General features: G+C 35.5%; 1 protein-coding gene across 2 annotated transcripts in view; it reads left to right on the top strand.

Annotated features, from left to right (window-relative positions):
• Nucleotides 1-16,875, top strand: part of SEMA3C (semaphorin 3C) — a 128,390-nt gene that overhangs the window by 92,669 nt on the left and 18,846 nt on the right. For both annotated transcript variants that reach the window (XM_084497498.1, XM_084497499.1), the window contains 3 exons: nucleotides 1,888-1,957; nucleotides 4,914-5,058; nucleotides 10,058-10,280. In XM_084497498.1, coding sequence (XP_084353624.1) covers nucleotides 1,888-1,957; nucleotides 4,914-5,058; nucleotides 10,058-10,280 — 438 coding nt within the window. The remainder of the gene's footprint in view (nucleotides 1-1,887; nucleotides 1,958-4,913; nucleotides 5,059-10,057; nucleotides 10,281-16,875) is intronic.

Genomic DNA, 16,875 nt, shown 5'->3' with positions numbered 1-16,875 from the left:
TTCCCCTGACAATTTTATGCTGGGAAATGAAAAAATTCTTGTTAAAACTGTCTGGGTAATGATGATTATCTTTGAAATAAAGGTAATCAATCTTGATTTTGTAAAGGAATCCCATAAGAAACGAATTAATATTTGGAAACAAACATGTAAGTGAAGTTCATCATTATTTTGCTTCTAGTTGGGATTATGACAGAAATTTTAAAATGTGTATCTCTTTGAAACTATTCATATGTGTAGCATACTGCCTTTTCATAATTGCTTCTCTTTTTTGATCATTGGGCAGAGGTCTAAATTTGATAGTTCCAGATGATACTTGTAAGTGCTTTTACTGGCACCAGCAGTAACATTATGAATAAATGTAATTCAGGGTCTTAGATTTTCAGTTCAGCATGTAAAACACTGTAAATATTCAGTGAATAATCTATACAGTAGTTACAAGAGCTTTCCTTTCAATGAGGAATTAATAGATGCATATTTTGATACTTAGGTGCCTAACAACAATATTGGAAAGTTTCAAATTTGATGTTGTCTATAGCTGTGATCCACAAAGACATAGTTCTAAATTCAGGTGTTGTGAGATTTGCTGTCTGTATTAGTATAAAAATAAAACAAATAGCTAATCTCTCTTCATCCCCAACCCCCACTCCTCCTTCCACACATGTTGCATATGATTTTTATCTTCTTTCCATGGTAATCTGTCTCCTTTGGCATTATTCCTCATTTTCATAATAAGAAACAGGGTACGTAGTCTTTATTGCTTGATATCTTTACAAGTGCTTGGTGTACTTTCCTGGTTCAAGGTTACAATGGAGCATGATATACCTAGGAGCAGATCCTAAATTTCTATAACTGTGCAAGGTGCTTTGAGGAGTAGCTTTCAGAATTTCTCCGTGCTTAACATCTAACCACTAAACTTTCAGAGGTGTAATTTATTAGCTTAATCCTCTACAACAAAGCAGCAGGAGAACTGTTCTTATTTTTTTTGCATGACAAAATGCAGGATCATACAGAATACAAGATAACATCCTCAGTGTGAGTTTCCAGCACAATCCTGTGGCAGAGAGGAAGAATACAACCACAGCTGGAAATTCAGAAAACTCTGGGAGCAATGAAATGCATTCTTCTGTTTTCATGTATAATGCAGAAGAGTATAACATTGCCAGTCCTGCATGGTGAAGTCTTCCTTTTGATATATTTGAAAGAATGTTTAAAAATTTCAGACGGTAATGAAGGAGACAAGCTAAATGGCAAGCTAAAGAATGTATTTTCTTTTTAAAAGCTCATTTTTTGTGAGATGTAACATAAGTTTAAGAAGTGACTTGATTATAGTCAGTTAGTTTAGAGCATTTATAAGAAGAAACTGTCAGAGACTAAAGCATTTTTCATTTAAATGTAAGAAAAGTGATCAGATCAGAGGTAAAGTTGAGCAAATTCAATTCAGCAAGTAGGTACTGTTTCCATAGTGCAGTTAATAAATCCCTACACAATGAAGGCTTGCATCTCTCATTGTCTTTACTGCAGAACTGTATGTCATTCCTATCATGTTGAAAATGAGCTAATGGGAGGGCATCTAGAGTGTGTACGGCATGTAAAAAAAAAAACAAAAAAAAAAAACTCCTCATTACTCTGCTTTGGCTTATATCTAAGTGAACTCTTTGTCTTTGACCTACTGCCACTTAAATATTTGACTACTACTAAACAACCTGCTGAAATGAGATCCAGCTGAGAGAAATGTGAGACATGGATGGTGAAATGGATATTTGAAAATCTTTGCCTTCTGTCTTCATAAGGCTAGATGGTGTGGAGTTAATTTCTCATTCTGTTTCTGAATGTTCAAATGCAATTTTTTGTTTATTTATTTATTTATTTATTTATTTATTTTTACAGAGGATGTGTTTCTTTTGGAGACAGATAATCCCAGAACAACGCTTGTGTATGGAATTTTTACAACATCAAGGTAATGGGGAAATTGAAAAAATTACTTTTCTGAAATTCCCAATTTTCTGTAGGAAGACCAGAAGTGATGTTTTGTGGTCAAAGCTGTCCTGTGCAATGATGGATGTGTCCTGTGACCAGCATTTGTATGCAGAAGGAACAGTCTCAGTTAATAGCATTACTATTGGTATCTTTGGTATCCTTATTAGGATACCAATAATAGACATCGTGTGCTGCTTGAACCAAGCTGCTCCCAAACATACTGGCAGTCGGCACAGGCAAAACTTTTCTGTGGAGAGCCACTTGTTGCTGATCAGCAGCAGAAATCTAAAGAACTTCAAAGCAGTGGCTTGTGTGGTGTTAAGACTGCTTAACACCTCCTGTAGGACAACCAGCACCCTGAAGGATCAAACCTGGAATTCTTACAGGAATGCATATAAATCATTTCCAGTTTCTCAGCTGGTGGATGATCGCACAGATGGCAAATAACCAGTGTTGATTTCAATGAGCTGTGAGAAGGCAAGCCTATATGATGTTTGATGACATCCTCACAGCCTCAAGCTACCATTATTAGTCAGTAGTGTTCACGTACTGCCTGGTTTAGAAAGCACTCAGTGAACTCCCAAAGCACTTGAAGTACCAGTTATAGCTTACTATGCTGAAACCCCCAACAAAGACAGACCTACAGATGTACCTACAGATGTACCTAATATTGCCATTTCTACTTTGTTTTCCCCTTTTCTCTCTTTCAACAAATACAGGTAGCATACAGAGTAGAAATAGTTACTGCCTATTAATTTCTGATATGCTATCCTGTAATTTTAGCTGTTATTATGTAAGTTCAAAAAGGGGTGAGGGGGAGTGAGGGGAGAAATGTCTGTTTAATCTTCTTCATTTTATTTCATTTGCTTGATTGAATTAACATGATTTTTAAGTTATTCCCATTAATTCTCTAAAGGCAATTTCCAATAAAATAACCCTTGCATTAAAAAAAAATGTTATTTTATTTTATCTTATTTTATTTTATTTTATTTTATTTTATTTTATTTTATTTTATTTTATTTTATTTTATTTTATTTTATTTTATTTTATTTTATTTTATGTTATTTTATGTTATTTTATGTTATTTCTCATGTGGATCCAAAGATCTGCATTTTCAAATGTGTGAACTGGCCAGGAAAATATGATTTTATAATGCTAAGTTGGGAAAACAGAATTCCATAACTTGTAAACATCTGGTACAATCTACATTTTATGATTCTTACTGCACAAAAAGAAAAAATGCTGAGGTTATGTTTAGCAGTAAAACCACACTTATGATTAGGCTGTGGATGCAACATGCCTGAGTTGGAAACACTTATACCTAATTCTTCTGGTATTCCTGCAGTGGAACTGAGGTTTGGAGTTGCAAGACCATATAGGGTGACAACAAAAAGAAAAGTTCACTTATTCCCGGCTCTTAAGTTGTTTTTACTCTACTGAAGCTCTTGCACTTGTGCATTTCTGTTTTTATGAACCAGTAGTTTATGGTTTCTTTCTTTTCGTTTGGTTGAATGTGTTACATAGTTAAAAAGAGTGATGATAATGATTTTTATACCTTGGACTTTCCTTTATCTTCACCTTTGTACACTTCCAACTTGTAACAGTGGCAAGAGAGAAACATCCCACCAAATAATAACTATTAGTACTTTTATCTAAACCATACTGAGGGAAACCAAGCAATATTGAGGCAAATTATTTTGGTGACATAATCTGCTGTAAATCTACCATAAAACATCTGGACAGATTAAGTACATTTTTTTTTTACAAACCTATTAATTCCTACTAAAATTTCCACAAATATCATAATCTATCTAAAAGGTTCCTCTTGCTAATACATATGTAGCTGAGGGCAATGTGGATTGCTGGCTAATCTACAGCACTTTGTTTGTTTAGACACTATGTCTCATAACTGCAGATTTGAACTTATTTTTTTTTTTTAGTTTTCTTCTAGAGTGATTTGTCCTGGTCAATTAAAAGCAGAGAGTTACTTGGATTATCTTCATCCTATAATTGACATTGGGTGTATTTTAGACTGTCTGGAGTTTCAAGTTTGTTAGGATAAATATCCAAAACCTTAAAAAAAAAATAAATAAATAAAATAATGACAGTCAGACGTAGCATCACACTGCGAGTTATTCCTCTAGTGCCTTCCAATGTCACTGGCTGATACAGGCCATTCAGGGCTTGCACTGTTAGAGGAGATATGTGAGACCCAGATGGACCCAGAGTAGTAGAAAAAAACAGAAGAGACCTCTGTTTCTCTTCAAACTTGTGTCTTCAGACACATCAAACTTTGAGTCTTTTGAAGGAGTTCTCTAAAACTAGTTTTATGGGACATTTTAAAGCCTCTATAGGAGAAATTCTCTTACAGCCACAACCTACCCTCATTTTGCTTAGAAAAGTTGGCAACTTATTGTAGTATTTTAACCAATAGTAAATAAAAAAAAAATCAAAACATGCTGGATGTTTTGATTAACATTTTAGCCATAGATTTTAAGAGACTCATGGAAGTTTTGTAGTTTATATGTTGGTAGGGAGTTCTGGAAACCTGTGCTGAGCTTGGCAGCACAACATTTATAAAACTTTTGTCTCACTTAAGTCAGCATTATTTTTGCCACCAATCTCACTGGGACCAGGTTATATATATATTTTTTATACTCAACATTTGGAAATTTTCCTATACCACTGCTGGGTTTGTACCTCCTTCCCTCTTTTTTTCAGTTCACTGTTCAACAAGTTTCTCCGGCTTAACATGTAATGGTGTATTTTGGGAAACTAGATTAGTTGATTTAAAATATCAGTAAATACACACTATATAAGTATTAAACTATAGTAAATTGTAGAGGTATCTTTCATCACTGGGACATGCAAAACCATGGAAAATATATAGAAAAGATGGTAGCTTAAGATACTAACTTTTTCCTTCTGTCTTCTAGCTCAATATTTAAAGGCTCAGCTGTGTGTGTGTATCATTTATCTGACATCCAGACTGTGTTCAACGGGCCATTTGCACACAAGGAGGGACCAAACCACCAGCTGATTCCATATCAGGGCAGAATACCATACCCGCGGCCTGGCACTGTAAGTACAAGATATGTTTATGCAAGCTTGCCAATTACTTGTCTTTGTTTAATACATAAATAGATCTTATTTATTCCAGGAGAATGGACTGTATCTGACTATGGCATTTAGTTACAGTTCAGAACAATTTTATTTGCTTCTCAGCTTACCATTTGAATCAGGTAGTATCTGGAAATCTTCTAGAAGGAATTAAGTCATGCAAAATATTTATCTTTCTTGCTCTTTCTGCTCAAAAAGGTGATAAGATATTTCATTAGATGGCACTTAATTTTTTTACATGTACATTTTCATTTTGTGCGTAGGTTTTAGCAAAAGATAGTTACATAAGCAACCCTAAAAAGACAGCATTATGAGTGTGTTTGGCAGTCTGGATCCAAAATTTTGGTTTCAGCCAGTGTGACTTTTCCATAATACTCTAAAGTTCTGCAGCTCCACCATGATTCTTGGAAGGTGAAGGATGAGAACAGGGCTTCTGGGACTTGTTCTTTGACAAGATCTAATACCCTGTCAGGTACTGAGTCTTAGGAAAAAGACACAGAAATGAGTTTTCATGCCAGTCAGTTCACAGTAGTCTTCCTCTGCAAAAACACTTCTTCTATGCCTTGAAAATGTTTCAATACCTTCTTTCATCATGAGTGGTAATAATCCAGTAAATACCACCATGAGTGGTAATAATTCAATAATCCAATTAGTGGATTAGTGGTAATAATCCAATAAATCTAATATATTCATATAAAATAATTGTTATACACCAAATGGTGTATAAAAAATCCTGTTGATGCAGCTTTGCCTTTATTTACTTATCTCTCTATTTTTTAATTTAGATTTAGCAGAGCTATGAAATTTTCAGATTTAATGAAGAATATATAAAGTTTCTCCAGGATCTTCCCTAAATCCGTATTTGTTAAAAGAAGTATGGTAGTGTGGACTTCCATTGATTCTCATGAAGAATTTTTAATAAAGTATCAGAATTTAATAAGTATGCGCAGAATCATAAATCTACTCTCAAAGTTGTAGTTATTTTTTTAGATTAATTTTTTTTTTGCTTTTCCATTTGTCACAAGAAATTAAGTTTTGTTTTAATTTTGCAAGTAGCTATAAGAACATTTAACCGTATTGCCATTTCATTCATTTTCTTCTTTGTGCTGCATATCTTATTCTTTCTATTTGTTTCTATCTCATACACTAGTGCTCAGATATATAGAATAACTTTGTCTCTTTCAACAATTCTTCATATTTTACTGCAGTTTTTAGTGGTTGTAAGATTTAGAATTTCATGTCCACAGATCTCTAAAATTAGCTAATTGGTATGTGATGTTCCACTAATTTCTAATGCTAACAGTAGTATTTCTTTGCAATTAATTCATACAGCTCTAATCTAATGAGTTCACTGAGGCTTTAAGCTTAAATTTTAAAAAAACACAAAATTAATGGTCCATTTAAATGGGAAGTTACATGCTTTTGCAAATAGTCACATTTTAGAATTTATTGCTGCTTCAAAATATTGTATTTGTATTTCCTCAACTCCTCAACCACTGCCATGGTTCACCTCATGGAGACTTAGGAGCTGTTCCAGGTGGGCCTGAAGGAATTGAGCAGCACAATGGAGAGGGAAAAAAAAATCATATTTAGATATAACTTTCTGCAGATAACTTTCTATAACTTTTATAACTTTTTATAACTTTCTTCCTTTTTCAGACATGCTGGTGAGCTTTTAATTTAAAGATAAATTCTTAGACCATAGCTCACACTGAAAATAAAGATGAAAGAGCTTTTAAGGTGATCACTGCTCTTCTTTAGATAACTAAATTTTCTGTGTTTCCTCACAATTCAGCCATAGCACAGTATCCTGGAGTTGTATTTTCTAAGATGGGACTTCTCTGTTTTTGTTTCCTGTACTGCCAAAACACTCCATTTTTAATTTTATTTTATTTTTTACATGTATACTACAAACTCTTTTTTAAATTATATCAAAACATCTGTAAAAATCAGGTTTTTGTTTTCGTTTTTGTTTTCTGTTCAGAAATTGTATTCAAGGGATTAGCTTTGAATATCCAAGCTTGCAGATTAAGGGGCTTGAACATCTTTCCTCTGGAACATAAATTATATGCTACTTGTAGGATGCTGAACTAGACATGGATGATTTATATATATATATAATTCAGAAAATCCTACTTTATAGTTGCTTAAAGAGATATTAATACTAAAACTTTGGACAGAAGTGAACATTTTTTGTGTTTCAGTACATTGAATAAACAATGAAAAGTCTTCAATATAGCTTCAGTAGGATTAAATAAAGAAATACATTCATTTGGTCATAATCAATTCCGCAGAGTTTGGCTGCTGTTCACCAAATACCAATGGTTTCTTATTTCTCCACAAGCAAAACCTACTTATGGAAAAAAGAAACTACATAATTGGCAGCTTCCTACTAAATTCAGTCATGTTTGAGGACAGTTTCCATTTTTCAGTTTACAGAAATAGTTTTTTTACCTACAGAATGTTGAAGAATATACTGTAAATTAAAGAATTATGTTTCTCTCTGTAACCTAACTGCACAGTGATCAACTGTGAACATAATTATTGTGTAGCTGAGTCCTTTGATTTGTGAAGAATACAGATTCAATCCCTCAAGGAAAAGGAGAGTTTATAGTGTTCTTCAGTAACACCTTTTGCTTGGTATAGGTTTATATAAGGAGTAGCAAAAGAATGAATTGATTAAAGATGTTTTTAAAGACTTGCTCATAACAACTATTTAATCTAAGTTTTTAGGGTCATACTGGGGTGAACTATAGTGTAGACATTTTTTCAGGAAGTCATAGACAAGAGTCTTATGATCTCCAATTCAAGAACTGGAGAAGAATGGAAAGTATCAGAGAAAGTCTTCTTTTAATGGAGCTGTATGGGACAAGAAAGTTTAATTTGAACTGCAGGTGTAATAGAAATTCTTTGGAGATGAACTGGGGTCTGGTAGATCACTGAGAAGAATAATTGTGCTAATGGCCCTCAGATTTATGAAGACAGTTCTGTTTTCACCATTTGCTGCTAATCATAGCAGATAGCACAATACATTTGCTGGAAGACTGTGGATGGAAGTACCACAGAAAGAAGGAGAAGGGCAAAGAAGATTAATAAGAATAAGCTGTCTTAGAGGGGTAGCATGTGGTGTCATTTGGAATGAGAACCAAACGAGTATCCCGAGGTTAAATAAGGGCTCAGAAGGATAAATTGGATAAAACCCCAGATGGGAAAAGAGACCCATATTTGAGCTGAGTTCCACTTCTTCCCGCTGAAGGTAAATGATTGCAGAGTGGTTTCTTTTTAACAAACCCTACCAGAGAAAATTCCACTGTACGTAAATAAATAAAATTATAAAATTAATTAAATAATAAATAAAAAAATATAAAATTAATTAAATAATAAAATTAATTGTAAAATTAAAATAATAAAAAATAATAAATACATGAATAAAAATAATAAATACATAAATAAAATAGAAATGTTGATAAAATAAAATATTTAAAATTAAAAATTAAATCCTAATTGAGACAGCAGCTCATTCTAAAACTTGGGATTAAGCTTCAGTCCCTTTTATACTTGGTTCCTGGTATTACCCAATGAATAGTTACTTAGGTGAACAAAATGGAGCGATTTTTGGCACTCAGGGTAGAACTGACACTCCTCTCTGGTGCTTAGAGGGATCCCCTGGGATGTGAAGACCCAGATTTTAATGCTTGCTTGCATCAGGTAGGCTGGACACATGAGTCATATACCTCTGGTGAGTTTCCTGGTCTCTCAAAGTATGATTCATCTTATACAATTTTAGCTATATAAAAACAGGGCATCTAGTCTGAATTACTGACTACAGAGGAAAGCTAGATGGCTAACTAAGAATAAATGCCTGACTTTGAGACAGCAGAAGTTAGGTGAGGTGAATCTCTCCCTAAACTACTAATTATTTTAATGTCTGTGGTTTTGACCAGAAGTTCCATACTAGACCTAAGAATTGTCCTCATCAAAATAAAAAAGTTTCCATAAAATACTTTGTATTGAACAAATCAACATTTTACAACTGGAAAATATTATATTGAAACATTTCTGAATAGCTCCTGTGCTCCAAGGAATGCTTTACAGCTTAAAAATCTGTAAGCGGGAAAATGAAAGCTCAGGAGCAGCAGTGAAAAGTGAGGTAACAGTGGCTGAAGAAAGTTGTGTCAGTACATCCAGCACATAGTACTAGTTACTAACATAGCCCCTCACTTCTTCCCACGCTGTCTTATTTTAGCTTCAGTCTCAGTAAACGCTTGAGATTTCTAAGACTTCTTTTATTTCCTCACAAAGTCCAGAATGCCTCAGGGCTGCTTATTTGGGTGGTTATTCATTGCATTTAAAGGAGCATCTGGAACACCAGTGGACCTCTGTTATTTCTTGGTTACAGAGGAAAGGATAGACAAGATCCTGTGAATGATCAGCTTTCTCAGGTATCAGATATCCTGCTTCAAACCCATGGTATCGCCTTTTCAAATGAAGATGAGTCACAGGCCCTTTCACAATCACATAACCAAAATAATGTTTAGAGGGTACTGATCAAATTACAGTGAGGTATCAAAATTTACTTTTTACCTTTGTACTACTAATTCTATAAACAAACCAACAAAAACTAGATGCATATTCCCATACAAATCGCTTGGATTTTTTTTCAGCAGGGTGTTCACAGCATAAGGAATGTGAAAATAATTGGTCCAGAAATATGGATCTTTGCCATCAACCTGGATTTTAATACTGCAAGCTTATGTTTGCCTTATCTGAATTGATGGGAGTTCAAATCATTAAAGTATTTAATTCCTGTTGCTGGAACATAATTACTTTCAGTCAGAGTCTGAAGTACTCTTTCAGGAACTTTGTAAACTATTTGTCAATATTTGTAAATGACTTAGAGAGAAAACCTCTCTGAAAGATGGTAACCATTTTTAAGCATTATCGTGCATGTTTCTTGCAGTGTCCAGGAGGAGCCTTCACACCCAATATGCGAACAACCAAAGAGTTTCCAGATGATGTTGTGACCTTCATCAGGAATCACCCTTTGATGTTTAATCCCATTTACCCAATACACAAGAGGCCATTAATCATCCGGATAGGAACAGACTACAAGTATACAAAGATTGCTGTGGACCGAGTGAATGCAGCAGATGGAAGATACCATGTCTTGTTTCTTGGCACAGGTAAGACAAAATTAACAATTTCCTCCATTGCATTCTAATTTGCAGTCTACTCCAATCTGTACAACTGATAGCTTCCAGAAATGTTTGCTTAAATGTAGTTACTAATTACTAAAATGTCTACAGAAATCCACAATTTTTTTTTGTTTACTTTCTTTTCATTTTTCTCTTTTCTATGGATCTCAATTATGTGCAAGAGATAGAATGTATCAACATTAATTTTATTGGAGATACAAATCAACATTATTGTATTTTGTGTTTGATCTAAATTATAATACTTGTCTTGAATATGTTTTGTCATCAATGTGATTCCATATTAGAATGTGATGCTCTCTAACATGTAAAAATACCAAAACCTGGCCTTGAATTGTTTTGTATACTACCATCACTTAATACATCACTTAATATATGCTGTGTAACCTACTTCTGAAGAAAAAGACAATGTGAACAGCATGTTACAAATGCAAAAATAACAGCTTTCAAAACAAAACAAAAAGTAAAAAAATAAAAATTTTAGTTACATTAAATTTGAATCTGATGCTATGTTGCTGAACTCTACTGGGAGCAGGTCGAGTGATTCTTGTACTGATCAAATTTGATTTTTGAAAAAATATTCAGATCTGAATCACGTTCCCCTGATTGAAGTGGACAAGCAGAGTGGCAGTCTGTCTAGACCCTAGGATTCATTCACATGTGAAACTCCCACTGGCTTACTGGTTTAACAGGGCATTATAGGCTGATATGCACAAAGGCTCTTTTTTACTACGGATGGTTTCAAGTAGAACAAAGAAGTAAAAGAACTCCAGGAGAAAAAATATATCTCTGAGCATCAGAAAATAATTACAGAGGTGGCTTGCATTTCTTTTATGGTTCACATGTTTTTGGTATCCTGGTTGTTTTCTCCTTGTAGAATAACTATGTCTGCCAGCAAACTCACATGGGGCTGGAATAACCAACCTGTTATAATAGATTTAGAAAGCTGGTGCTGAAAAGAAAAAAATAAATAAATCAGAATTTCAGGCTTCTGTAGGAAGACTGTGTGGGATTAAAATGAAGTCTCTTCATTCTTAGGAAAACCTCCCCAGCTATCAGCAGGGTGGCCTTGGGTCAAAAGAGGACAAATGTACACTACACTGTAAAAGTATAAAAACACAAAAGCATATCCAGCCAGCAGGTTGCTCAAAGGGGTTCTTCCCCTCTATTTGGCTCCTATCTGAAGTACTATGTCCATTTGTGGGCTCTCTGGTACAAAGAAAACATTTGTATAAAATGGATTGAGATGGACTGTGATGCACTGAGAGAACTGGATTTATTCAGAGAAAGCTAAGGGGAAACGTTATTGCTATTTGCAATTATTTAGTGGAAGGGTACAGATAACTCATGGGAAAAGACAGAGACAGACTCTTCTCAAGGTCTCCAGTGTCAGGATGAGAGGCAATGGACACGAGCTGAAACATGGGGCATTGTAATTAGATATAAAAGAAAATGTTTTCAGCATCAGGGTGGTCAAACATTGTAATATGGGTCTAGAGAGGCTGTGAATTATCTGTCTTCAGAGATTCAAAGGATTCAAAACCCAACTGGACATGGCTCCAAACAACCTACTCTAATTGGACCTGTTTCAAGTGGGGTATGAGACTGGATGACTTCTAAAGGCCCCTTCCAGCCTGCAGGGTTCTATCATTGAATGAAAAGAAATAAGAAAACAAAACCAGTTGGCTCACGTTCTTATGTCACACCATTTGATTATATGTCTATATCATTTAATGTACTGTGAACGCTTAGAAGGCATGGTTAGGATAGAAAAAGGTCTAAGTAGTGAATTACAGTAGAAATTTCATCAGATTTTGTTCTGGGCATTTTAGTTTTCTTGGTAGGTAATTGCTAAATGAGTTTTAAGGCATGCCTAAAAATTTCTTTGTTCTCACTTGCAAAGTCATTGGAAACTACTAAATTAAGTAATTAGGTCAGGACTTTCTTCTTGTTGTATTCCCCCCTCCCTAACATGTAGCCGTATTTTCTTTTTGTGTAATTAATGCAGCTACAGTTCTCAGCTTTTGGGCCCCTTAGGGTCATATTCCTCCTTTCCTTCAGAACAAAGAAAAACAATTTTTGTACACTGCAGTAGAAATATCAAGAGCATTAACAGATATTGTCACACAACTCCACAAGAACTCTGTTCTAGTAGAAGAGGTTTGGCTGTCTCTTGGCTTTATTCCTTCCCAAAGCACTATATCTAACCATAGAAATAGCTTGGCAGGCTAAAACAGATCTTTCAAATGTACATTTTCAGTATTTTTTATATAGTTGTGCCATTGTTTTAAAATGTTCTGTAAACTTCTATACTCTTGTAATTGGAGTAAATCCCACTAAAGATTAGAGGAAAACATAAAACATTCAAGTTTCCAGACAATGCAGGATTCTTAATGTCGTAGTGTTAGTTAATACTGGAAATGCATAAAAAATACTAAATGTCAATGAAAATAGACATTTAGCATCTCAGTAATTCTGCAAGAGATAAATACAAGCCATTTCAATGTATATTTCAATGAGCTGCTGACCATTCTTAAGTGACCAGTGAGGCCTCGCACATGTACCTGTGACTCATTTTAAATATTAACATACCTCAACTTGTAGTTATATTTTGTTAAGCCTCTGCTGTGTATCAGCACAGGGTCCACTTTGGAAAAATACGTAACCTGCAGCTCTTGATATTTTATATGCATTGTTTTTAACTTCTGCAGTACACTGGAGACAAGGATCATTGTCTTCTTTCTAGTGAGTTGCCGGGTTAGATATTAGTCTTCCTGAGTCTGCACACTGACTCACTGAGACACTAATAGCTTCCAAGATCTTCCTCAAAAGAAACTGGTGCAATAAAAGTTACTGGGTTTCTCAGCACTTAAATAAAAGTGGTCAAGTTCCAGCCACTGAGAGGAGTTTTCTTTATTCTCTGCTTTCTGTGATACTCAGGAGGATTCAGTAGAGATATTAACTGTCAAAAGGAATGCAGAGGGGATTTGCTTTGGTGTCAGTTAATCCCAGCAAAATGCAAAAACCACATTGTATAGGAGAATTTCGTGTGATAATTTCCTTGGGAGCCTGGAGCCCCACAGCCAGAGACAATGGGACTTGACACCTGGTGACAATTACACTCAGCTTGGATGATGAGTTATTGCTGCTGAACTGAGATGTTGCCAGCCATGTCTGTCACTGTCAGTGACCTGTCTCATGCTTGAAATTGGAGTGTTTTATGTCTTGCCAGATGCAGAGCACACAAAATGTTTAGCTTTTCCTCTCTTCCTCCTCTATAGCCTCAGTAATAAATCAGTTCCTGAATGCAAGTGAGAAATAACAGAACAGAAAGCCGAAAGAACGCCAGTGGTTTTCATCATGTAGCCATGGCTTGGAAGGGTACAGGCATTACTTTTTCTGTATTACTTTTTCACATTAATATGAACTAAATGTAGTGCTTCCTTTGTGCCCCCAGACAGAAGTGTTGAGCTTACAGAGGCTGGTCCATGCCGAGACTTAATACATTGCTTTTCTCTCTCTCTCTTATGTAGCTAACAAAGTAAATCTCACAGACAGATATTGTTCTCACAGCATTCCACACACTTTTCAAATGATAACGATCTCCTATTTTCCTTGTGCTTTTCAACCTGAAGACTCCCAAAGCACTTAACAAAACTTGCCACCCAAAACAGTCTCTACACTGTCCTCTGAGTTGATTTAGAGTAAGAAAGAGCAAGTCCTTAAAGTAGATAGCAGTGCTACAAGTGCTGCACAGTGCTGTGTACCTTGTCTTTACAAACAGAAACCAGTGGGATAATTTACTTTGATATAATATAATCACTTATTTACATATTTGACAAGGGTAATACTGATAATACTTTTTTTCTATGGGATGAGTAATAACATATTCAGAGTTCTGCTTCAGTTATCCCTTTTCTGTGGTAGTCCAGGATTCACTCTTGATGTTTTTGATTCACCCTAGCATTTCACAGTCAGTACTTTAGCCAGTTCACTTATTTGTAAAGAACCCAATACAATACAATATTTTCCTAGTTTACCATTTGGTAGATTGTTTTCCATTTGAGTTTTACAAACAGCCATAAACCAGCATGAGGACATTTTCCTGAGATTAATATTTATTTTTTAAGCATGCCACCTACTGCTTGCAGTACGAAAGCCTTTGGTCAAAGTACACACAGATTACACAACCAAAAGATTGTTCTTTTTTTTTCTTTTTATTGCTCGTGGTGTTATGAAAATATTTAAATGTCTGGGTCAGACTTGAGTACATTAAATAGCTACAGGCAGCAATAGGATTTTTTTCATCTCCTTACTATCAAGATAGGATATGTTTTTGTGTGAAGAGATCTAAGTGACTGCCATGAAAAGGCACTTCAGATTTTACTGTGGCTTATTTAAATGATTAGTGTGCTGCATCTGATGTGGCTTGAGATTGATCAATGTTTCTTATTATCTTTTCTTCTCTGATGCAACACTTGTTTTCAAAGTCTGGAACAGTAAGTGCTTTCAGAGCATTAGGTTGTAATATAGTCTTAAAGATGTGAACTAATCCCGACAATACTTGTTTCTGTGGTGTTACACTATGGATGTCTTTTTGGAAAACCTACCCTTGCTGACAACAGTAGCCTCCAGTAACACAAGAGACAAAATCATATAATGAGCGACAGATTCTAGCAGAGAGAGATAGTGTGGTCAGAAGACCAAGCTTGCCTCCCACAAATGTGGTGGCTAAAGATTCATCTGTGAGCTTGGGAAGATGGTGTTGCACAACAGTGACACAACAAGTAGCAGACAGTTTCCTTCTTCCTCTTGCTCACACTGGATGAGTCATTCAAAACCTTTTAGAAACCAACTCATCCAAAGCTTTCTCACAGACTTAAGAAGGTATGTAAAGAAGGTTTTCCTACACCTGTTTGGTTTCCTTGTTTTGTTCAAACAAATTCACAGTGTTTCCAGAAGTTTGACCAAGCTGGGTCCTATGTGGAAATTTTGCCCTTGAGTGTGGCTTGTACCTGCCTTTTTGTTCTCTGATGCAGCTTGAAATGACTTTACCAAGTTTCACAGCAGCACATAGAGCTGGAAAAATATTATAGCCATACAACAGATGAGTGAACTAAGGTGGAGATTAGGTGGCTGTGGTGGGAGCCCAGATTTACATAAAACACCAAAGGCCAGCAGAGACTGTGGAGACTTGGCTCTCAGGCCTGACTGCTAACCTACCACCATCTCAGGTGCTTTGCTGAGCCTGAACATTTTCTCAGGGAGATTTCAAGCATTCTGCAAATTCTTTTCTTCTTCTTTTTTTTTTTTTTTTTCTTAAAATAAAATTTGTCTATGTCAGGTTCAACTCAGATTAGAGACCAAAAACAATTAATCTGCCAGCAGGTGGACAAGTACTACATGCAGAAAAGTTTACAAAGGGTCTCCCACAGTGTCTTACACACCAGGGAGGTGAGTTACCACAGGAGGCCTCTCCGTGAAACTCCTTGCAGTGTAGCAGTTGATGTCCATTGCAGTCATTATTTTATGATGAGGAAAAATCAGGTTTTTTGATTCGCTGCTCATTTTGTCCACATAATGTAGCTCAGAGGTGGATAGGTCCTGTCTCTCTTTGATGCTCACAGTACTGACAACTGTAGTGTTTACCTAGATCTATGGAAAAAAGCCAGTAGGAATTCAGAGAATGAGATTTAAACTCAGACCTACAGATTCAGCTTCTGGAATGTAGATTCCAGCCAAACACCTGCATATTTTTCCTCACTGATCATTAAGCTTTGCTTTTTCTATTGCCCATGGTCAGTCAGACCAGTAATTGGTGTCAGACTGTCAATCGGTGGTATAACCAAGTATAGTTTCACTAGTATAAGCGAAACATAATTGATTAATACCAGCCCAGAATTATGACGTGTTTCAAGGGAGTTTTTTTTTCTTTTATTATTGTTCTTCTTGTTGTTCTTATTGTTATCAATATTGATTTGTCTCCCCTTCCTTTGTTGGGTGCTGCATTCCTTCTCCATTTATTTACCATTCTGCATACTCTGTACTCCATCTTTTAGCCTATGGGATATCAATATTTTCCTGTCTTAACATTCCCTCTTTCTCAGTCCTCTCAGAGGGAGTGCAACCTCAGTGACATAATCTTCCACGTTGAGCTGAGAGACTGTAGTTGTTCAAACAGGTTCGAAACAGAAAAACAGTCATTATGAGTTGCCCTTGTCAGCTTGCTGTCAGCTCAAAGGGAATTCCTTCTCAGCTGTCAGTCTGCCCTCCACTCCCAGCTGCTGGGTTGAAGTGAGGCTGCAAGCAGTTCCTGGTGAAAAGTCAGGGCAGCAGTGACTGTCACTACATCTGGGATATTCTAGTTGTGATTTGATATTCTGGAGACACAATATTATTATTTTTTCATGACTGTGTGAAATCACAATGTAGAACTGCTTTCATGCAGATTTCTGGAAATAAAAAGCAAATCAAGAAGGAAATTATCACATTCATTTTTACGATTTTTACAGAATTTACTTATGATTTCATATTGTGACTTAAATGTGGAAAAAAAAAAAAAGAC

The sequence above is a fragment of the Aythya ferina genome (assembly GCF_964211825.1).
Source record: "Aythya ferina genome assembly, chromosome: 1".
Lineage (NCBI taxonomy): Eukaryota > Metazoa > Chordata > Aves > Anseriformes > Anatidae > Aythya > Aythya ferina.
The sequence above is the reverse complement of the archived record's forward strand: the minus strand, read 5'-3'. Positions and strand labels throughout refer to the sequence as shown.